Source organism: Mustelus asterias, unplaced genomic scaffold, assembly GCF_964213995.1.
Source record: "Mustelus asterias unplaced genomic scaffold, sMusAst1.hap1.1 HAP1_SCAFFOLD_196, whole genome shotgun sequence".
NCBI lineage: Eukaryota > Metazoa > Chordata > Chondrichthyes > Carcharhiniformes > Triakidae > Mustelus > Mustelus asterias.
In genome coordinates this window covers 603,313-627,724 of record NW_027590189.1, presented here as the reverse complement: position 1 = coordinate 627,724, position 24,412 = coordinate 603,313, and the positions used below count along the sequence as shown (strand labels likewise).

At 46.1% G+C, this 24,412-nt stretch overlaps 2 protein-coding genes, 1 non-coding gene and 1 pseudogene across 3 annotated transcripts in view; 1 reads left to right on the top strand and 3 right to left on the bottom strand.

Moving 5' to 3' along the window:
* LOC144485514 (uncharacterized) overlaps positions 1–24,412 on the top strand; it is a 175,567-nt gene that overhangs the window by 75,400 nt on the left and 75,755 nt on the right. The window lies entirely within an intron of this gene.
* On the bottom strand, positions 965–7,544 carry LOC144485518 (ER membrane protein complex subunit 4-like). The gene is made up of 5 exons (XM_078203662.1): positions 7,421–7,544; positions 6,657–6,768; positions 6,297–6,450; positions 2,764–2,924; positions 965–1,982 (listed from the first exon to the last, which is right to left on the bottom strand). The coding sequence occupies exons 1-5, from the start codon at positions 7,498–7,500 to the stop codon at positions 1,947–1,949; spliced, it is 543 nt and encodes a 180-aa protein (XP_078059788.1). The 5' UTR covers positions 7,501–7,544; the 3' UTR covers positions 965–1,946.
* trnav-cac (transfer RNA valine (anticodon CAC)) lies at positions 11,332–11,404 on the bottom strand. Its single transcript has one exon. It is a non-coding gene; the product is annotated as a tRNA-Val (tRNA).
* LOC144485525 (U2 spliceosomal RNA) lies at positions 21,856–22,035 on the bottom strand (annotated as a pseudogene).

The window sequence follows — 24,412 nt, the reverse complement described above, 5'->3', positions numbered from 1 at the left end:
TATTTCCACAGTTACAGAATCAGTGAAAAGACATGACACATTCTTCACAGCAGCATCAAACTCACACTGACTGTTTCCTCACTCACCTCGAGGTTATCGATTCGCCTCCGGCCTCTTCCGTTCACTCCTGCTTCGGGTGTGGTCTCAGAATGGGGAGGGGACGGATTAGTGACCACCTCCCCGCACCCCCCTCCCCCCACAAACACACACAAAGAGGAACGACTCAAACACAATCATTAAATAAAGCGAAAGCAGACATACATACACACCAAACATGTATGTGCTCGCACACAGGTACACACACACATGAACTGAAATGCGTGTACACCCCGACAGACACACACTCACTCATAGACACAAGCGTGCCTGCTCACAGACAAAATCATAGAATTCCTACAGTGCAGAAGAGACCATTCAGCCCTTTGAGTCTGCACTGACTCTCTGACAGAGCATCTTACCCAGGCCCTATTCCCGTTACCCCATATCTTTACCCCACTAATCACTCTGATCTACATATTTTGTGACATAAAGCAGCACTTTAGCATGGTCAATCCACCTAACCAGCACATTTTGAAGTTTGGGAGGAAACCAGAGCCTCCGGAGGAAACCCACGCAGACACGGGGAGAACATGCAAACTCCACACAGACACAATGGGGAGCACTGCTGCCTCACAGCACCAGGGACCTGGGTTCAAATCAAGCCTCAGGTTGTGTGAAGTTTGTGCATTCTCCCCGTGTCTGTGAGAGTTTTCTCCAGTTGCTCCGGTTTCCACCCACGCTCCAAAGACGTGTGATTGAGGTGGATTGGCCGTGCTAAATTGCCCCTTAGTGTTGGGGATATGATCAGTGTAAATACGTGGGGTTATGGGGATAGGGCCTGAGTGGGATGTTGTTGGTGCAGGCTCGGTGGGCCGATTGGTCTCTTTCTGCACTGTCGGGATTCTATGATTTATCCGAGGCTGGAATCGAACCCAGGGCCCTGGCGCTGTGAGGCAGCAGTGCTAACCACCGTGCCACCATGCTGCCCAGGTGGGCACACAGACAGCTGCACACACTACACTGTCAATCACCTGCCTCCAGCTGTCAGTGCTGAGGAAGTGAAACCAAGCTCCCCCCCTCCTCACTCACTGCTGTGTCAGGTGGATAGTAAAATCCCACCGCCACTACTGGATGGAGCGAAGGAGAGCTCCCGCTGGTTTCCGAGGGCCGATCTTTATCCTTCAAACAGCCTAACATTTGGTGGTTATCCGACAGTTTGTGGGATCTGCTGTGTGCAGTGCCTGCCGGGTTTCCCAGGTGAACAGCAGTGACTGTGTTTTGGAAACAGGAAGCTGCTGTGTTGATTCAGAGCGCTCTGGAACAGCCCAGACCAAGCACAGGAGCTAAATCATTCCCTCCTTTCGATGTTCCCTCCTGCCGTTCTGTAGGAAGAGATGGTGACTGCACAGCAAGATCCCACAAGGCACGATGCAACACACAGCCAGGGAACTTAAATTTCAGAGACGATTTGAGGGACCCCTGGGAGAACCTGTTACAGCAGCTCGAATCTCAGGAACAGGTTACACAAATCTGTGACCTTCTGACCTGGGTGAGAGAGAGAATGAGAGGCACCAGGATAAGCCTGGAATGACTGATCCAGGAACTTCCAGTCCCATCGTCAACTCCAACAGGTCCCTTATCCGAGGCTCAGCAAAGGGGGTCAACATGATAAACAACTGAATACCCAGTGAAAAAATACACAGTCCCTGCTGTCAATATCTCCGGCCATTCCACATCGGTCACAGGTGCACGGGCCAATGTCTGTGTGTGCGTGGGGGGGGGGCAGTGATGGGAGGGCATGTTACCTACAGAACGCCTGGTCCCAGGTTAGCCAGACGGTAGGTTGTATCCGGTGTCCATCGTCCTCGGGCCGTGTCTCAGCGAGCGATAGGAGGAGAGTGGGACCATCACAGGACCAGGCCCCCGCCTGTGTTCTCCACTCTCTGTGTGAAAGGAGAAGGTGGTAAGAATCGGAGTGGGAATAGCTTCTGTCGAGCCTGCTCCACAATTCATCATCAACCTCATCTCCACTTTCCCTGCAGTCTTCCCGATCCCTCAATTCCCAAAGATATCCCCACTTTCCGCACACTCCTCCCCATCCCATAATTCCCAAAGATATCCCACTTTCCCCGCACTCCTTCCCATCCCTCAATTCCCAAAGATATCCCCACTTTCCCTGCACTCCTCTCCATCCCTCAATTCCCAAAGATATCTCCACTTTCCGCACACTCCTCCCCATAGATATCCCCACTTTCCCCGCACTCCTCCCCATTCTTCAATTCCCAAAGATATCCCCACTTTCCCCACACTCTTCCTCCTATCTCTCAATTCCCAAAGACATCCCCACTTTCCCTGCACTCCTCCCCCATCCCTCATTTGTTTTTGTTCATTTGTGGGATATGGGCGTCTCTGACTGGCCAGCATTTATTGCCCATCCCTAGTTGCTCGAGGGCTGTTGAGAGTCAACCACGTTGCTGTAGCTCTGGAGTCACATGTAGGCCAGACCAGGTAAGGGCGGCAGATTTCCTGTGGTTGACTCTCAACTGCCCTCCAAGAGCAACTAGGGATGGACAATAAATGCTGACCAGCCAGTGATGCCCATATCCCACGAATGAATAAAAATAATTGGGCCCAATCTACTCAACCTCTCAGGCTCCACAGCCCTGAATGGTTTCCTCTTCCTATTTTCCTGGCTCCCCCTCACATACAGAGTGCGGATCTCACCTGGGGCGGCTGGATGAATGCCAGCCAGTCAGAGGCGTGTGTGGGCAGCAGCCCCATTGCCTGGCACTTGTAGATGCCCAGGGCCAACCCCAGCAGGTTGCCGATGAAGTAGATGAGACACTGCAGCCAGTGCTGATAAGAATTCCCCAGGACCCTAAAGACTGAGAGCGAGAATGGAAAAGCAGGAAGTTCAGGAACATGTGAGAACCTTTCCTCATAACACAACCCATCCATTTTAGGTATCAGTGTCTGGTAAACCGTCTCTGAACTGTCTCCAGCATACTTGCACACTTCCTTAAATAAGGTGACCAATACTGCACACAGTACTCCAGATGTGGTCTCACTAGTGACCTGTACAACTGAAGCATAACCTCCCTAGTTCTGTATTTAATTCCCATCACAATGAATGATAACATTCTATTAGTTTTCCTAATTACTTGCTGTACCTGCATATTAGACTTTTGTGATTTATGCACTCAGACACCCAGATCTTGATCAATTGGGCCAGTGGGCTGACGAATGGCAGATGGAGTTTAATTTAGACAAATGCGAGGTGATGCATTTTGGTAGATTGAACCAGGGCAGGACTTACTCAGTTAATGGTAGGGCGTTGGGGAGAGTTACAGAACAAAGAGATCTAGGGGCACATGTTCATAGCTCCTTGAAAGTGGAGTCACAGGTGGACAGAGTGGTGAAGAAGGCATTCGGCATGCTTGGTTTCATTGGTCAGAACATTGAATACAGGAGTTCGAATGTCTTGTTGAAGTTGTACAAGACATTGGTAAGGCCACACTTGCAATACTGTGTGCAGTTCTGGTCACCCTATTATAGAAAGGATATTATTAAACTAGAAAGAGCGCAGAAAAGATTTACCAGGATGCTACCGGGACTTGATGGATTGAGTTAAAAGGAGAGGATAGATAGACTGGGACGTTTTTCTTTGGAGCGTAGGAGGCTGAGGGGTGATCTTATAGAGGTCTATAAAATAATGAGGGGGCACAGATCAACTAGACAGTCAATATCTTTTCCCAAAGGTAGGGGAGTTTAAAACTAGAGGGCATAGGTTTAAGGTGAGAGGGGAGAGATACAAAAGTGTCCAGAGAGGCAATTTTTTCACACAGAGGATGGTGAATGTCTGGAACAAGCTGCCAGAGGTAGTAGCAGAGGCAAGTACAATTTTGTCTTTAAAAAAGCATTTAGATCGTTACATGGGTACGATGGGTTTAGAAGGATATGGGCCAAATGCGGGCAATTGGGATTAGGTTCGGGGTTTTAAAAAAGAAAGGGCGGCATGGACAAGTTGGGCCGAAGGGCCTGTTTCCATGCTGTAAACCTCTCTGACTCGATCCCTCTGAATCTCTGAGCTCTGCAATCTCTCAAAATTTAGACAAAATGCTTCTTTTTCATTCTTCCTGCCGAAATGGACAATTTCAAATTTGCCCACATTCTACTCCATTTACCAGATATTTCCCCACTCACTTAACCTTTCTATCTTTCTGTACTCTCTGTATGTCCCCTTCACAACTTACTTTCCATCTATCTGTGTGTCATCGGCAAATTTGCCAAACATCCCTTCATCCAGTCATTCATATAAATTTCATATAAATTTCATTCCTTGCCCCAAATTTGATTCCTTGTCCACTATTTAGTTTAAAACCGTCTCTATTTTCCTCATCATGGGGTTCGCATGAACCGGCCCCAGCACCGTTCAGGTGTTGACTGTCCCAATGGTACAGATCCCACTTTACCCAGTACTGATGTCAGTGTCCCATGAACCAGAACCCACCTCCCACACCAGTTAGGGCGGCACAGTGGTTAGTACTGCTGCCGCACAACACCAGGGACTCGGTTCTCTCCTGGCTTAGAATCCCTACAATTCAGAAGGAGGCCATTCAGCCCATCGCTTCTGCACCGACCATAATCCCACCCAGGTCCTATCCCTGTAACACAACGTATTTACTCTGTTAGTCCCCCTGACACTATGGGACAACGAACCATAGCCAATCAATTTAACCCGCACATCTTTGAACTATGGGAGGAAACCGGAGGACCCGGAGGAAACCCACGCAGACAGACAGAGAATATGAAAACTCCACACACACGGTCACTCGAGGCTGGAATTGAACCTGGGTCCCTGCCGCTGTGAGGCAGCAGTGTTAACCACTGTGCCACCCCTTGGGTCACTATCTGTGCAGAGTTTGCACGTTCACCCTGTATCTGTGTGGGTTTTCTCCGGGTGCTCCGGTTTTCTCCCAGTCTGAAAGACGTGCTGGTTAGGTGCACTGGCCACGCTAAATTCTCCCTCAGTGTACCCGAACATGTACTGGAGTGTGGCGACTCGGGGATTCTCACAGTAACTTCATTGCAGTGTTAACGTAAGCCTACTTGTGACACTAATAAATAAACTTTAACGCAGCCTTTCAGTCACGCATTCATCCCTCCGATCTGATCTGTCCTATACCTATTAGCATGTGGCTCAGGTAATAATTCAGAGATTATAACCATTGAGGTTCTGCTTCTTAATTTAGTGCTTAGGTCCTCATATCGACACTGAAAATCTCCTTCTTTATCTCTGTTGTTTATACCTACATTGACGAGGACAACTGGAACCTTCCCCTCCCCACTGAAATTTCTTCTCCAGCCCTGATCAGATGTCCTGAACACTGGCCCCAGACAGACACCACAGCTGCCTTGATTCACATTCTTTACTGCAGAGAATGTGCCAATCCCTCTGACTATACTGTCCCCATTATCACTGCATTCCTTTTTGCTCCCCTCACTAGAATGGCTTCCTGTACCACAGTGCCATGGGTAATTGGTTCATCCATCCTGCAGCTCCCATTCATCCAAACAAGCTGAAAATACCTCAAACTGGCTGGACAATGTTAAAGGCTAAGGCTCCTGTCTGTGAGTTCCCTTATCTGTCTCACTCTCCTGTTCCTGACCACTGACCAAATCAGCAGACCCTGGGCCAAGAGGTGTGACTGCTCCCTGATACAAAGAATCCAGGTAACTTTCCCCCTCCCTGATGCATTGCAGTGTCTGTAGTTCAGCCTCCAGCTCATAAACTCTGAACCAGAGCTGCTTGAACTTCACTTACTGCAGACATGGTTGCCCTGGATCAAACTGACAGCCAGGAGCTCCCACATGCTGCAGCTGTGACACATCTTTAATGTGTGCGAATAAACTGTTTAATTATTTTACCTAATTACATATTTTATTTTTGTTTTCAAGTATTTTAGTTTTTAAGTATTTTATTAACCTTACCACCAGTTGCTGTACTTTTTTAATCCTTAAGAATAGAATAAACCGTAGTCACTTAGCAGATCCTCACCAAAAATCTAGCTTCTTCTCCTGTCGAAGAGTAAGATCACTTCCTGACGGCTGAGAAAGTTAGAAAGCAAAACAGCACCTCTTTCCCTTTCTTCTCTAACTCCCTTAATTACCCAACTCCCAGAACTCTATTCTAAGCTACATTCAAGTGATGCCGGTTCAGAGCTGTTTCTGAGCTGCAGATTCGATACAATACTCACTTGCAGACATGGACATCAAGGCCTGTATGGGTCTCCAGGCCATCATGCACACCATCATGATAGGGAGGATGGAGATGGTGTTGCCAGCCATGTACATGATGAACAGATTCATGGGCAGCTGTTTCAATGGGCCCAAGGCGATGTCCCAGCAGCGCTGAAAACAGAAAGTGAGCAGGGTATCAGTAAAGGGGGCCGGTTAGGGGAGGCCATATACTGATCTTATATCCAGGCCTTGAAGTAAGCATGATGATTAACCCTTTATCACACAGGCTGCTGTGGTTCACCAAGGTACTTCACCACCGTGGACAAACCAGGGGCGTTGTCAGCCACACACTAAAGACACATTCAAATCCAACTTACTTTCTCAACCAGGATCCAGTCTGTTTCTTGGACACAGATGTCTGGCAGCTGTTTGTCCGAATATGCGACTGGGCACATGGAGTCTCTCTGGCCACACTGTTGATCACGGCTCCTGTGAGAAACAGAAAACACAAATTGGTCACCCTTTCAAGACCTTCTTTAAAGAGGGAGTCTCTCTGTTGAGAACCCCAACGTGGTGGCAATAGTGCCAGCATGAACTAAAGCTTGGGCAAACCTCGGACACACACTGCCGTTGTGTCCATTGAACTGCCACGGGAATGGAGGATGGCAGAAGTGGATTAGTGTCAATTGATAATCAGGGTGCCAATCCGCTTGCCCTCCATTTAGGGACAAAGTGACAAATCACCAGATGTACCAAATTGTATCTTGAAAACAAACACTGCGGGACATTGAGAGAGATCCAGTTCAGCACCGGGTCCTGGAAACGAGCAATCGTTCCTCCAACCACCACCGCAGTTGGCACCTGATCAGGTGGAGGGGCTGAAACCAAAAGGGCATCTCAGGGTCATGACCTGGGGAAAAGATGCCAAGTGGGGTCTGAGTGATTTCTGGGGGATTTGAGGGGCTGCTTTGTGCTGAGGAGCTCGGTGAGGGGTAAAAGAGACGTGAAAAACCCGGGGTTGGGAAGTTTTGGGTTGGTGCCACATCCCCGGGTCAGTGTGCGATGGCCTCCCCTCAGGAGAGACGGGCTGACCCGGCTTGTCTCCTACTCGAGCCCCCGGCTTCCCGCGCGGCCTCCGCACCTGCTGCTGCCGCTCAAGTTAAGCTCGAGGGTCCACTTGTGCCAGCGCGCGCCGTGGACAAGCCCCGCCCCTGCCGCCATGACAACGCCGCCGACCGTTAACCGTCCCCCGCTTTCAAATCTGATTCAGATCAAGAGAAGAAGCCACACGCTTCCGTCAACAAAACACTCCCGCTGCAATGCGCATGTGCGATCCCAACCGCCTCAGCGTTCTGCGTGCACCGCCCTGCGTGCACCGCCCAAAGCCCCGCCCCCACATCGTCGTCATCTTTGTTAGGGGCACATCTGTTCCGACTCTTCACCTTCTGGCCAAATGGAGCACGTTTGCCCCGATGGACATCACTTAATGTCAGAGATATTTGCAATATTGAGTCCAGATGACCCTTTGTCAAAGCAAAAAGACATAGAAAGTGGAAGATATTTATACTGCAGGGTGAAGGAATGAAACCAGGGGAAAATACTGCTCATGGTTGTGATGCGCGATAAATCACACGGGAGGCAAGATGTACACGGGAAATAAAGGCTTTTATTGCCAACAATAACGGAGCTACTATATACAATATACAATCTCAGACTAAAGGGTCACCAGGCAGAGCAGTGACCTTTATACCTCTCCCAGGAGGCGGAGCCAACTGGGGTGTACCATAGGACTATATTAACAGGTAGAACAGCCCAACCCTAACCCCAACAGTAACATATCTACAGACTCATAGTACTGGCCATACCATGGCTCAGCACTCCTGGTGGCAACCAACAATGGATCACCACAGGTTGTCCACATTCTCTCTGTGGACAGCCATTACAGCACCAGGGACTCAGGTTTGTTTCTCGGCTTGGGGTGACTGTGTGGAGTCCGCACGTTCTCCAGGTGCTCCTGTTTCCTCCCACACATCATCTTTTTCTTCTCATGAAAATCCAGTATTTCCGATCGCTCTGAATAAATTTTGAGGTTCAAGTCAGAGCGAATAAATAAAAGCAAAAATCTGTGGATGCTGGAATCTGAAACAAAAACTGATAATGAACCCCTGTTCATTATTCAACATTTAACATCAATACATTTATTTATTCTGCAAGTCCTCATTCTGAATTGAATATCTCTGACATATGCAGCATTGAATTGCAACTATGACTGGCCAACAAAACAGATCGAGTCACTGGTTAATGCACACCCCATGATGCTTATTTGAGATTGACCACAGTCAGTTTATCAACAAAATCAAATATGTTTAATGGGAAGAGATTTAAGAATGATCAGTTAGTTTATTCTGGGTGTGAAATATGCTGGCGCCTAAATCCCATTCATCTATCGGAAAGTCCAGTAGATCTGCAGTGAGCCTCGATTCCCTCAACAGCATGAATGGTTTTCCCTATATTATTATGAAAACGATTTTAAAAAGATGTTTCTGTGCAATGTGCACCACTTCCTCTAGTTCAGTTACAGTATCACTTGTGTCTGTCTTTATGAGCACACACTACGATTAGACATGTTTCATGGATTGAACAAGTTGCTAATATATGCACGGTGTCAAAATACAAACATTTCTTTCCTGCAACGACATCTTAAAATGCAGCATTTCTGATTTTCCTGAAAGCATTTGAGACCGAGGTCAAAACAAAGATAACATGGCGACAACATTGAGAATTGGATAATGTTCAGCAAATAACCAAAATCATGCATACTTCCTGAAATGATAAAGTTTCTGTCTGGTTTTGAACCAGAGACTTCTTACGCGTTAGGCAAACATGATAACCACTACACTACAGAAACTACCAGCAGTTAGGTGCAGCCAATCGACCTGTCTGCAAGGTTCAACTCTGCTGTGTTGCCGCAGGTTCTCATGGTTACACTATCCACCAGTATCTATTACAAGCCCACCAACTCCAACAACTATCGTGACTGCAGCTCTTCACACCCACATCCTGAAACGACTCCATCCCATTCTCTTCATTCTTTCGTCTCCGCTGCATCTGCTCTGATCTTACCACTTTCCTAAATAGCATTGCAGATATGTCTTTCTTCTTCACCAGTTGTGGTTTTCCACCCAACGTTGTTGACAGGGCTCTTGCCCCTGTCCACCCATCCCCCGAGCCACTGCTCTCACTCCCTCCCCTTCCTCTCAGAACCAGGACAGGGTTCCCCTTGTCTTCACTTTTCACCCAACCAGCCTCCGCATTCAAAGGATCATCCACTGCCATTGCTGCCAATTCCAGCATGATGCCACGACCCAACACATCTTCCCCTCAGCCCCCCGCCCACTTCCCAGCATTCCACAAGGATCGTTCTCTCTGGGATACCCTGGTTCATGCCTCCATCCAACCAACATCCTATCCTCTACCCATGGCACCTTCCCATGCCATCGTAGAAGGTGCAACACCTGCCGCTTTAGCTCCTCCCTATTCACTTCCCGGGTTCTAAACACCCCTTTCAAGTGAGGCAGCGCTTCACACGCACCTTCTTCAATCTGGTCTATTCAATTCCCTGCTCCCAATCCAGTCTACTCTACATCGGAGAGACCAAACACAAATTGGGTGACCACTTTGTTGAAAACCTTCAGTGCGTCCGCAAGCAGGACCCAGATCTTCCTGTCACTTGCCGCTTTAACACACCACCCTGCTCTCCTGCCCACATGTCCGTCCTTGGCCTTTTGCAATGTTCTCGTGAACCCCAATGCAAATTGGAGGAACAGAACCTCATCTTCCGATTGGGCACTTTACAGCCTTCCAGACTGAACATTGAGTTCAACAACCTCAGAGCATGATTCTCCCCTCCACCTTCACCCCATTTCCATTTACTTTATTTCATTTTGTTTCTTCTTTTCATCTCATTCATCCATTTTATCATATTTCTTTCTCACTTCCATTTTTCAACTTCTTCATCCCTGCTCTCCTTCTCGCCCGCACCCGCCCCCTCCCCCCCACCAACCCCCCCCCCCCCCCCCCCCCCTCCATTCAGGGCAAACCATCTGTACCTCTGCTCTACCATTCTGATTAACATTTTTCACACCTCTCTCAGCCTTCTACATTCTCCTTTTCATTCCCCTTGTCCAATTACAGCACCCCCCCCCCCTTCCACCCTCATAATATAAATCGTGTCTGATTTTCTTTGCCCTTAGCTCTGATGAAGGGTCATCCAAACTCGAAACGTTGGCGAGTTACTCAATATTTGTTTTGTTATTCAATATTAAATATGAATCCATGTATTTAATACATACATCTTCATTCTGATTTGAATATCTCGGGAATATGCAACATTGCATTGCAAACATTACTGACCAATAAAAGAAATCGAGTTACTGGGTAATACACATTCCATGGTGCTTATTTGAGACAGTCCGCTTTTAAACAATATCAAACATCCTAAAAGGGAAAAGATTTAATAATGATTTGCTAGTTATACTTGATCCCTCTTTATTCTGCATGTGAAACATTCTGGCGCCTAAATCCCGTTCATCTATAGAAAAGTCCAGCAGATCTACACTGAGTTTCGATTTACTCATCTCCCTGAGTGATTTTTCCCCATTTCTTTATAATGAAGAACAATTTTAAAAATATGCTTCCGGGAAATGTGCGCCATTTCCTCTAGTTCAATTACAGTTTCACTTGTGTCTGTCTTTATGAGCACACACGACTATGACACATGTTTCAGATGATGATTAACTATGTTAGTCTGCACTTGTAAAACCATTATATTCTGTTATGGACTGAACAAGTTGCTAATATGCGCACAGTGTCAAAATACACACATTTATTTCCTCATTGCGTCTTAAAACACAGCATTTCTGATTTTGCTGAAAGCATTTGTGGCCGAGTTCAGAGCAAAGATAACATGGTTACAACATGGAGAATCGGATAATGTTAAGCAACAACTACCATGCAAAACTTCCCTCACGCTAAATGAAGAACTATAACTAATGTTTCTGCCCGGTTTCGAACCGGGGACCTTTCGCGTGTGAGGCGAACGTGATAACCACTACACTACAGAAACAACTGATAGCATAGCGCCACCAATTGGCCTGGCCACAATGTTCAACACCATTGTGTTGCCGCAGGTTTGAATGGTTATACTGAGAGCCCATGTCACTCAATACAAGACAAAAACAGTTTCTTTCAACCTGATTTCTCAACTTATCTTGAACTTCAACCTTTAAAAGCGGTCGTCCGGCAAATATCGAAGGAAGCAATGATTTCTGCTCAATCATTAATGCATCATTCTCATCTTCCTTCGAATAATTTCAACCAGTTCTACCCAGTATTTGTTCGTTGTTCAATGTTTAATATTAATATATTATTATTAATTACATATCTCCTCATTCTGAATGAAATATCTCCGAAGTAGACAATATTGAATTGCAAACATGAATCGAGTCAAATGTCACGGTGCTTAATTGAGATTGACCACAATCAGCTTTTAAACAAAATCAAATATCTTTCAAGGGAATAGATTTAAGAATGACTTGTTAGTTATACTTGATCCCTCTTTATTCTGTGTTTGAAACACTCAGACGTCTTAATCCCGTTCAGCTGTAGGAAAGTCCAGTAGATCCGCACTGATTCTCGACTTCCTCAACTGTCTGAATGGTTTTCCCTATTTCTTTACTCTGAAGAACGATGTTAAATAATGGTTCCGCGCAATGTGCGTCATTTCCTCTAGTTCAGTTACAGTTTCACTTGTGTCTGCCTTTTTGAGCACACAATACTATTCGACATGGTTCAGGTGATGATTAACTTTGTTAGTCTGCATCAACAAAGCCATTAAATTCTGTTGTGGACTGAATGAGTTGCTGATATGTCCACGGTGTCAAAACAGGAACATCTATTTCCTCTCATTGCGTCATAAAAATACAAGATCTCTGATTTTGCTGAAAGATTTTGAGGCCGAGGTCAGAGCAAAGGTAACATGGCTTTAATATTGAGTTTCGGATAATGTTCAGCAACAAATTTCAATCATGTAAACTTCCCTCACCCTGAATGAACACATTTTAATAATATTTCGGCATGGTTTTGAACGAGGGATTTTCCGTGTGTGAGGCGAATGCAACCACCATTACACTACAGAAACTGCTGGCGTCTGTAGGACCCAATGGGACTCTCTTGAAATGTTGCAACACTCATTGGGACTGCTGTCGACATATTGATCCAAGAATGATTTTGATTTGATTTGATTTATTATTGTCACATGTATTAACGTACAGTGAAAAGTATTGCTTCTTGCGCGCTATACAGACAAAACATACCGTTCATAGAGAAGGAAGCGAGAGTGTGCACTTTGCAGTGTTACAATCATAGCTAGGGTGTAGAGAAAGATCAACTTAACGCAAGGTAAGTCCATTCAAAAGTCTGACAGCAGCAGGGAAGAAGCTATTCTTGAGTCGGTTGGTTCGTGACCTCAGACTTTTGTATCTTTTTCCCGAAGGAAGAAGGTGAAAGAAAGAATGTCCGGGGACGTGGGGTCCTTCATTATGCTGTCTGCTTTGCCGAGGCAGCGGGAAGTGTAGACAGAGTCAATGGATGGGAGGCTGGTTTGTGTGATGGATTGGGCACAATCACGACCTTTTGTATTTCCTTGCAGTCTTGGGCAGAGAAGGAGCCACAGCAAGCTGTGATACAACCAGAAAGAATGCTTTCTATGGTACATCTGTAAAAGTTGGTGAGAGTCGTAGCTGACGTGCAAAATTTCCTTCGTCTTCTGAAGACGTGGAGGTGTTGGTGGGCTTTCTTAACTATAGTGTCGTCATGGGGGGACCAGGGCAGATAGTTGGTGATCTGGAGACCTAAAAACATGAAGCTCCCGACCCTTTCTACTTCGTCCCTGTTGATATAGACAGGGACATGTTCTCCTTTACGCTTCCTGAAGTCGATGACAATCTCCTTCATTTAGTTGACATTGAGGGAGAGACTATTGTTGCTGCACCAGTTCACCAGATTCTTTACCTCATTCCTGTACTCTGTCTCATCATTGTTTGAGATCTGACCCACTACGGTGGCATCGTCAGCAAACTTGAAAATCGAATTGAAGGGGAATTTGGCCACACAGTCATAGGTGTATAAGGAGTATAGTAGGGGGCTGAGAACACAGCATTGTGGGGCACCGGTGTTGAGGATGATCGTGGAGGAGGTGTTGTTGCCTATCTTTACAGATTATGGTCTGTGAGTTAGGAAGTTCAGGATCCAGTCACAGAGGAGGTGCCGAGGTCCAGGTCACGGAGTTTGGAGATGAGTTTCGTGGGAATAATAGTGTTGAAGTCTGAGCTATAGTCAATAAATAGGAGTGTGTCCTTGTTATCTAGGTGATCCAGGGTTGAGTGCAAGGCCACGGAAATGCCGTCTGCTGTGGACCTGTTGCGGCGGTAGGCAACTGTAGTGGATCCAGGTAGTCCGGGAGGCTGGAATTGATTCGTGCCATGACACACCTTTCAAAGCACTTCATAATGATGGATGTCAGAGCCACCAGCCGATAGTTATTAAGGCACGCTGCTTGATTTTTCTTAGGTACCGGGATGATGGTCGGCTTCTTGAAGCAGATAGGGACTTCAGATTGTTGTAATGATTGAAAATGGTTGACAATGGCAGAGAACAATAAGAGGCCCTTCGACCCACCATGACTATCCAATTATTTTATGACGAGTTACCAAACTGACGTGTCGGTGCGGGCTTGGTGGGCCGAAGGGCCTGTTCCTGTGCTGCACTGTTCTTTGTTCTCATTTCAATTTCCTCCTCTCATTCCATGAAGCTGATTTTTCTCCCTTTCAAGTCATTGTCCAATCCCCATTTGAAGAAGTAGTTTCTGTGGAATCCATGTACAGTTTGCTTTAGGTAACAACGTTTCACTGACCCAATGGCATGAAGTATTGGATATAGCTTCCCAATATAGTTTTCAACGTAAGCATATATTTATTTCTGCAATTGATTTCAAATGGAATTTACAAAACGGGTTTAATCGGATGAAGCATCTCCTCATTATTTCTGAATTATATATGATATTAACTCCACAACTTTCCACAGAGTATGGAATATAACAGAGGAGAATTAATCACCTATACCTGAAGCAGTCTCCTTGTGTTGTCCTCCTGTGTCCCAAACATCCGATCTGGCAACCTCGAGAATGGGTGGGGAATCTATCTTACCTACAGCGACCTCACACGGGGTGGCACGGTGGCACAGTGGCACACTGCTGCCTCACAGCGCCAGGGATTTGGGTTCGATTCCTGGCTTGGGTCTGAGTGGAGTTTGCACGTTCTTCCTGTGTCTGTGTGGATTTGCGCCAGTTTCTTCCCACAGTCTGAAAGACGTGCTGGTTAGGTGCATTGCCATGCTAAATTTCTCCCTTAGTGTACCCGAACAGGTGGCGGGGTATGGTGACTAGGGGATTTTCACAGTAACTTCATTGCAGTATTAATGTAATCCTACTTGTGACATTAATAAATAAACTTTAAACATGATATGGACACATCCAGAATGTGTTTGGCTGTTAAAATAAATACATCCATTATTGCTTATTCTCCAAAAGTGTCCACTGTTGAGTCATCAATTAATGATCACCATTGATGAGGAATAGATTTCTGGCTGTTCCTGTTGTTAAAATGGACAGTTCCATCGCAATGAATATCTAACACGATATTGCCGCACTGACATAACCCTAGGGAATTCCAGTTCAGAAAGTTACTCTGGAGCTAGTACGCTTTTGAGATAGTCAATGAGTGCACTTCTCTTGAGTGTGTCAGTGGCTGTGTTAATCTGTTTTTTTTAATCTTCCTTAGTGATTAGATTAGATACCCTACAGTGCAGAAAGAGGCCATTTGGCCCATCGAGTCTGCACCGACCACAATCCCACCCAGGCCTTACCCCCATCTCTACATATTTACCCACTAATCCCTCTAACTCACGCATCTCAGGACACTAAGGGGCAATCAACCTAACCCGCACATCTTTGGACTGTGGGAGGAACTAACCAGACTAACGTGTCAGAAATCTACAGAATAATTCTGTATTTATAACGAGTGACGTTAGAATTGATGTCAGTCTCTGGGCATATATCTATATGGTTATATATCCTTACACGTGTTGGTCTTTGCACGTGGCCGTGTGTGTATCTGCTTTCCCCGTGTCTGCGTGGGTTTCCTCGGGTGCTCCGGTTTCCTCCCACGGTCCAAAGATGTACAGGTTAGTTTGATTGGCCATGCTAAATTGACCCTAGTGTCAGGGCGATTAGCGGAGTAAATGTATGAGGTTACGGGAATAGGGCCTGGGAGGCTTGTGATCGGTACAGACTCGGTGGGCCGAATGGCATGTTTCTGTACTGTACAAATTCTATGATTCTATGATTCTATTATCTAGATATGTGTCAGTCTTTGCAGGTTGCCGTGTGTGTATCTGTTTCCAATGTGCGGCATTGCTGTCCACGGGAGGGCGCTCTCTGATCACTTATGAAAAATCACGATTCCCTTCTCGAGGAAGCGAATGTTTGAAGATCTAAAAATGGGCGGAGAGACGGAGTCACTTGCGACCTCATTACAGTCCACTGACTGTTTCAACTTCTCCATTTCCAGGTCTTATGCAGACAGTGATCACTGCCTCTGTTTCTGGTGTTCAGACTGGAACTATGGGGGCGAAGCTCTGTCTGTCTCTGGTTATTACCCTGATGTGGAGATGCCGGCGTTGGACTGGGGTGAACACAGTCAGAGTTTTAACAACACCAGGTTAAAGTCCAATAGGTTTAATTGGTAGCAAACACCATTAGCTTTCGGAGCGCTGCTCCTTCGTCAGATGGAGTGGAAATGCGCTCTCAAATAGGGCACAGAGCCACAAAAATCAAGTTACAGAATACTGATTAGAATGCGAATCCCTACAGCCAGCCAGATCTTAAAGATACAGACAATGTGGGTGGAGGGAGCATTAAGCACAGGTTAAAGAGATTGTATTGTCTCCAGACAGGACAGCCTGCAAGTCCAGGAGGCAAGCTGTGGGGTTACTGATAATGTGACATAAATCCAACATCCCGGTTTAGGCCGTCCTTATGTGTGCGCAATAGCCAAGTTCCAAGTTTTTTCTGTCTCTTATCCCGAACATCAAGATTTAAAATCGTTCGTCTCGCAAATATCTAAGGGAGCAATGATTTCTACCCATTCATTAATGCATAATTTTCATCTTTATTCGAACAATCTCAATCAATTGTACTCAGTAATAAAAGCAAATTACTGCGGATGAGCAAAGAGAAAATGCTGCAAAATCTCACAATGTCTGGCAGCACCTGTAAGGAGTGAAAAGGGCGGACGTTTCGAGTCCAGATGAAACTTTATCAAAGCTCATTGCACAATTGTACTCAGTATTTGTCTCACTATTTAGTATCAATGCGTTATTTAACACATATGTCTTCATTATGAATTGAATATCTCTGAAATTGAACATCACTGAATTGCAAAAATAACTGACCAACAGAACGAAGCGAATCACCGGGTAATACAGATCACAAAGTCAACTACATTTAAATGGAGGAGAATCAAGCATTATCTGCTCGTGACAGTTGACCCTTTTTTATTACGGGCGTGAAACATTCATGCACATAACTTCCTGACCTTTACCGGAAAGTCCAGTCGATCAGCGCTCAGAGTCGATTCCCTCATTTGTCTGAGTGGCTTTTCCTGTTGCTCAATGACGAAAAACGATTTTCAAAAGATTCTTCTGTGAAATGTGAGCCATTTCCTCTAAGTTCACCGATAGTATCATTTGTATCTGTCTTTTTGAGCACACACTAAGATCAGATATTTCAGATGGTGATTAACCAGATTAATCTGCACCTATAAACCCATTAAATTCTGTTGGAGACTGAACGAGATGCGAATAAGTGCTCGGTGTCAAAATCGAACTTTCCTGTCAGTGCGTCCAAAAAAAAGCGTTTCTTATTTCACAGAAAGCATTTGAGGGTGATGTCAGAGCAATGATAACATGCCTTTAACATCGAGGCTCGGATAATGATGCGCAACAAACTGAAAACAAGCAATTTTCCCTTCCACGACAGGAGGAAGCTTAATGAATGTTTCTGCCTGGTTTCGAAGCGGCGACCTTCCGCGTGTTAGGCAAACGTGATAACCACAACACTACAGAAACAGCTTGAATGACAGTGGAGCAAATCTGCCTGTCTGCAATGTTCAACTACGCTGTGATGCTGCAGGTTCCGATGGTGAGACTGAGAGCCCATGTCACTGAATTCACGAAGATAACCGTTACTTTCAATCTGATTGTTCGACTTATCCCGAACATCAAAATTCAAAATCGTTCTGCTGGCAAATATCTAAGGGAGCAATGATTTCTGCCCATTCGTTAATGCATCATTTTCATTTTTCTTCGAATCATCTCAATCAATTGTACTCAGTAATAAAACGTTTCGAGTCCAGATGACACTTCATCAAAGCTCATTGTACAATTGTACTCAGTATTTGTTTCAATATTTAATATCAATGCATTATTTAATACATATGTCTTCATTATGAATTGAATATCTCTGAAATTGAACATCACTGAATTGCAAACATAACTGACCAACAGAACGAAGCGAATGACCGGGAAATACAGATCGCAATTTTGAGATTGACTATGGTCAGCTTTTAAACAAAGTCAACTCCATTTAAATGGAGAAAAATCAAGAATTATCTGTTCCTGACACTTGAGCCTTTTTTACTATGGGCGTGAAACATTCATGCGCATAACTTCCCGACCTTTACCGGAAAGTCCAGTCGATCCGCGCTGAAACTCGATTCCCTCATCTGTCTGAGTGGCTTTTCCTGTTTCTCAGTGATGAAAAACGATTTAAAAATAGATCTTCTGTGAAATGTGCGCCATTTCCTCGAGTTCACTTACAGTATCACTTGTATCTGTCTTTTTGAGCACACACTACTGTCAGATATTTCAGATGGTGATTAACCATATTAGTCTGCACCTATAAACCCATTAAATTCTGTTGTAGACTGAACGAGATGCGAATAAGTGCTCGGTGTCAAAATCGAAATTTCCTGTCAGTGCGTCAAAACAAAGAGTATTTTTATTATGCAGAAAGCATTTGAGGGTCATGTCTGAGCAATGATAACATGCCTTTAACATCGAGGCTCGGACAATGATGAGCACCAAACTGGAATCCAACAATTTTTCCTTGCACGACATGAGGAAGCTTAACGAACGTTTCTGCCTGGTTCCGAACCGGGGACCTTACGCGTCTTAAACGAACGTGATAACCACTACACTACAGAAACAGCTTGAATGACAGTGGAGCAAATCTGCCTGTCTGCAATGTTCAACTACGCTGTGATGCTGCAGGTTCCGATGGTGAGACTGAGAGCCCATGTCACTGAATTCAGGAAGATAACCGTTACTTTCAATCTGATTCTGCGACTTATCCCGAACATCAAAATTCAAAATCGTTCTTCTGGCAAATATCGAAGGGAGCAATGATTTCTGCTCATTCGTTAATGCTTCATTTTCATCTTTCTTCGAACAATCTCAATCAATTGTACTCAGTAATAAAAGCAAATTACTGCGGATGAGAAAAGAGAAAATGCTGCAAAATCTCACAATGTCTGACAGCACCTGTAAGGAGTGAAAAGGGCGGATGTTTCGAGTCCAGATGATACTTTATCAAAGCTCATTGTACAATTGTACTCAGTATTTGTCTCACTATTTAATATCAATGCATTATTTAACACATATGTCTTCATTATGAATTGAATATCTCTGAAATTGAACATCACTGAATTGCAAACATAACTGCCCAACAGAACGAATCGAATCACCGGGTAATACAGATCGCAAATTTGAGATTGACTATGGCCAGCTTTTAAACAAAGTCAACTACATTGAAATGGAGAAAAATCAAGAATTATCTGTTCCTGACACTTGAGCCTTTTTTACTATGGGCCTGAAACATTCATGCGCATAACTTCCCGACCTTTACCGGAAAGTCCAGTCGATCCGCGCTGAGACTCGATTCCCTCATCTGTCTGAGTGGCGTTTCCTGTTTCTCAGTGATGAAAAACGATTTAAAAATAGATGTCTGGGTAAACTGGGGTTGTTCTCCCTTGAAAGACGTAGAATGAGGGGAGATCTAATAGAGGTGTACAAGATTATGAAGGGGATAGATAGGGTGAACGGTGGGAAGCTTTTTCCCAGATCAGAAGTGACGTTCACGAGGGGTCACGGGCTCAAGGTGAGAGGGGCGAAGTATAACTCAGATATTAGAGGGATGTTTTTTACACAGAGGGTGGTGGGGGCCTGGAATGCGCTGCCAAGTAGGGTGGTGGAGGCAGGCACGCTGACATCGTTTAAGACTTACCTGGATAGTCACAGGAGCAGCCTGGGAATGGAGGGATTCAAACGATTGGTCTTGTTGGACCAAGGAGCGGCACAGGCTTGGAGGGCCGAAGGGCCTGTTTCCTGTGCTGTACTGTTCTTTGTTCTTTGTGAGGTCTTTGTATGAGCTGAGTTGTAAATCAGTGGAAAGCCAGCATAATACTTGGTCTCTGAAACGTTTCTACATCCATGAACTTTGTTTTAAAGAAATCCACATTTGAAAGCCCGGCCACGACATGAAATATCAGCACCGTAACAGGGGGAGGTAAGAAAGACAGACACTCACTTTGATCTTTTCAGCAGCAATCTGAGAGTTAAGAATGTGTGACATGATGTTCGGACACTGGAGTGAGTGTACAGATGTAATTTGTTCCATGTGAAAAAATAACAAGCCTAAATTCATGGTGAGATGGAGTGAAGAGCGGGTCCCAAACACACACAGCTACTTGAGACACAGCAGGAGATGAAATGGCTAATGTGGCCAGGGCATTGAGACAACATTGTGACACCATCAAGGCATTGACACACACTCCAGAGAAACTGAGTTCAAAACAATCAGGATCCAATTAAACACACTGCACATGCTCACAAAGTGAGGAAAATTACAGTAAAATGGATCATATAATGGATTGGGACAATTAACATAGAAACACTACAGTGCAGAAGGAGGCCATTCGGCCCATCGAGTCTGCACCGACCACAATCCCACCCAGGCCCTCCCCCCACATATTTTACCCGCTAATCCCTCTAACCTACGCATCCCAGAACTCTAAGGGACAATTTTTAACCTGGCCAATCAACCTAACCCGCACATCTTTGGACTGTGGGAGGAAACCGGAGCACCCGGAGGAAACCCACGCAGACACGAGGAGAATGTGCAAACTCCACACAGACAGTGACCCGAGCCGGGAATCGAACCCGGGATCCTGGAGCTGTGAAGCAGCAGTGCCGCCCCATTTAGGGCTTGGGAGAAATAATACTGAGTAAGAACTGTCCACAAGTTGGATAGGGGTAAAGAGAGCTGGAGAATCTTTTACATCTTTTATGGACTAGTAACCCAGAACTGACAGCGCTCCTTCAGGAGTAGGAAAGGTCGAGTAGATGTGACCCCAGGCGGGACAGGAACAGAACTGGAAAATAACGGAGTGGAATTGAAATTGTCTAAATGACTGAACTAACAATGTGTGGAATGTACATACTGGGGAACAATGGGTGGGGGCGGGGCTCCCGGGTCCGCGCGCCTGAACCCGGAGACGTCACCGCGGAGCAGAGTGATTGCTATTGGGTGATTGAGGCAGGGCTCCATTGTGCCGTCACAATGACTCAGAGGGGCGTTCCCAGCACACAGTGTCCCATTGGCAGCAATATCACTGGTTACAGAAGCAGCACACTGCGGATTGGACACCAGCTCAGCGCGGCTGGCGGTCAAAGCCCCGCCCACCCCCACGTGGGCTCGGGTTCCGCCCCCTCATTGTCCACATGCGGCATATTGACCAATGGTTGCCAGAAGGACCGGATGGGCGATGGTCCTCCAGCCAATCAGAGTCCGGGCCTTGTGTCAATGGCCGCATGGAGCTTCGTCCATTGTTGCTGCTGCTCCTCTCCCTCTGAATGAAGATTAAGCTTCAGACAGACTCAGCCTTCCTCCTGTCTCCTACATCTGTGAGTAAAACACTTTCTTTTCTCCCCCTTTCCATTTCTTTTCTCATTTTGCACTTCAATTTTTAACTTCTGGGTCACCCACCACTCGCTGCCTAAATAAAGATTCTCCTCACATTCTTTATGTATCTATAACCGGGTAATACAGTGTATTACACACACCATCAGTCTGCTCATTTATATCCAAATGTAAAACTGTAACGTGACTGTCAGCTTGAAGATTTTCAGCTCTCTGTGCCCACAACAGGAAGAAGTCTCACAACACCAGATTAAAGTCCAACAGGTTTATTTATTTATTTGTACTTTTCCAATTCAATCAAATCAAATCCAATTCAGAGTCTCAACAAGTTGAGACATTTCCGATCCAGGCTGACAAGACATGACGGGAGACCAAAACCACCCTGTTCTGGGCCCGATCTACATGAGTCAAGCTGATTGGAGAAGGGGGAGGATCCTCCTTCAAGACTTGAGCTCATTTGCATCGCAGCCAAAAGGCCGAGATGCCGCTTTTAAAAATTGCTTCATATGAAACATATGAAGCCTCAGCGTAACCCAATGACCCCAACCAAGTGCAGGCGATCCATACTACACTTGATCTTAGCCAAAAGGCCGAGAAGCGATTTGGTAGCACAAAGCCATCGGCACAATGCCACATTTGGTAGAACAGGAAACTTGAGAAACTCGGCATCACCACCAGCAGCAATCAAACCTCCCCCGGTACCACAGTAGAAAACAGTACCACTGCAGGGAAGTCCATTGTCAACTTGTTGGACACACTTCAACCAGATGAAATCGAAGTTCTCAATTTCTGCCCCACCACCAAAATAGACCCCATCAGTCTCGCAGCAGACACAGAGGAATTCATCAGGCGAATGAGGCTGCGGGAGTTCTTCCACAAACCCCAAGAGGCCAACAGCGAACATAATGAGATAGTCAATGAACTGGAACAGCCGATAGAGAGATCCACGGTACAGCAACCGAAGAGGAAAGAGTCGAATTGGACTCCTCCGGAAGGCCGCTGCCCTCGACTTGACAGGTATGCCCAAGCCGTCAGGAGGTGCGTCAATGCCAGATTCATCAGTCACACTCACAAGACAGCCCCGAACATCACCCAAGCACAGCGCAACGCCATCTGCGCTCTCAAGATCAAGCGCACCATTGTCATCAAACCAGCAGACAAAGGAGGGGCAATCATCATGCTGAACAGAACGAATTACTGCAAAGTGTCCTGACAACTGAACAATGAGGAAAACTACAGACAGTTACCTGCAGATCCGACCAAAGAACACACTTGTCAACTCAACAGACAGATCAAGACATTTGATCCGGACCTTCAGAGCACCCTCCGTGCTCTCATCCCACGTACTCCCCGCGTTGGAGATCTCTACTACCTCCCGAAGATACACAAGGCAAACACACCTGGCCGTCCCATCGTATCGGGTAATGGGACCCTGTGCGAGAAACTCTCCGGCTACGTCGAGGGCATCCTGAAACCCATTGTACAAAGAACCCCAGCTTCTGTCGTGACACTACGGACTTCCTTCAGAAACAGCACACATGGAGCAGTTGAACCAGCAGCACTCCTCATCACAATGGATGTCTCGGCACTCTACACCAGCATCCCCCATGACGATGGCATTGGTGCAACTGCCTCAGTACTCAACGCCAACAACTGCCAATCTCCAGATGCAATTTTACAATCATCCACTTCATCCTGACCACAATGTCTTCACCTTCAACAACCAGTTCTTTATCCAGACACACGGAATAGTCTTGGGGACCAAATTCACACCTCAATATGCCAACATCTTCATGCACAGGTTCGAACAAGACCTCTTCACTGCACAGGACCTTCAATCGATGCTATACACTAGATACATCGATGACATTTTCTTCCTTTGGACTTATGGTGAACAATCACTGAAACAACTATATGATGACATCAACAAGTTCCATCCCACCATCAGACTCACCATGGACTACTCTCCGGAATCGGTTGCATTCTTGGGCACACACATTTTCATCAAGGACGGTCACCTCAGCACTTCACTGTACCGCAAGCCCACGGATAATCTCACAATGCTCCACTTCTCCAGCTTCCACACTAAACACGTTAAAGAAGCCATCCCCTACGGACAAGCCCTCCGAATACACAGGATCTGCTCAGATGAGGAGGATCGCAACAGACACCTCCAGACGCTGAAAGATGCCCTCATAAGAACAGGATATGGCGCTCGACTCATCGATCGACAGTTCCGATGCGCCACGGCGAAAAACTGACCTTCTCAGAAGACAAACACTGGACAGGAGGACAGAGTACCCTTTGTCGTCCAGTACTTCCCCGGAGCGAAGAAGCTACGACATCTTCTCCGGAGCCTTCAACATGTCATTGATGAAGACCAACATCTCGCCAAGGCCATCCCCACACCCCCACTACTTGGCTTCAAACAACCGCACAACCTCAAAAAGACTATTGTCTGCAACAAACTACCCAGCCTTCAGGAGAACAGTGACCATGACACCACACAACCCTGCCACAGCAACCTCTGCAAGACGTGCCGGATCATCGACACAGATGCTATCATCTCACGTGAGAACACCATCCACCAGGTACACGGTACATACACTTGCAACTCGGCCAACGTTGTCTACCTGAGACGCTGCAGGAAAGGATGTCCCGAGGCATGGTACATTGGGGAGACCATGCAGACGCTATGACAGCGGATGAATGAACACCGCTCAACAATCACCAGACAAGAGTGTTCTTTTCCTGTTGGGAACACTTCAGTGGTCACGGGCATTCGGCTTCTGATCTTCGGGTAAGCGTTCTCCAAGGCAGCCTTCATGACACACGACAGCGCAGAGTTGCTGAGCAGAGACTGACAGCCAAGTTTCGCACACATGAGGACGGCCTCAACTTGGATCTTGGGTTCGTGTCATGCTATTTGTAACCCCCACGACTTGCCTGGGCTTGCAAAATCTCACTAACTGTCCTGGC

Coding starts and splice junctions, on each gene's coding strand:
- LOC144485518 (XM_078203662.1), bottom strand. CDS start 7,500: ATGGCGGCAGGGGCGGGGCTTGTCCACGGCGCGCGCTGGCACAAGTGG. Junction 6,769..7,420: donor AACTTGAGCGGCAGCAGCAG/GTGCGGAGGCCG, acceptor TGTTTCTCACAG/GAGCCGTGATCAACAGTGTG. Junction 1,983..2,763: donor CATTCATCCAGCCGCCCCAG/GTGAGATCCGCA, acceptor CCTTTCACACAG/AGAGTGGAGAACACAGGCGG.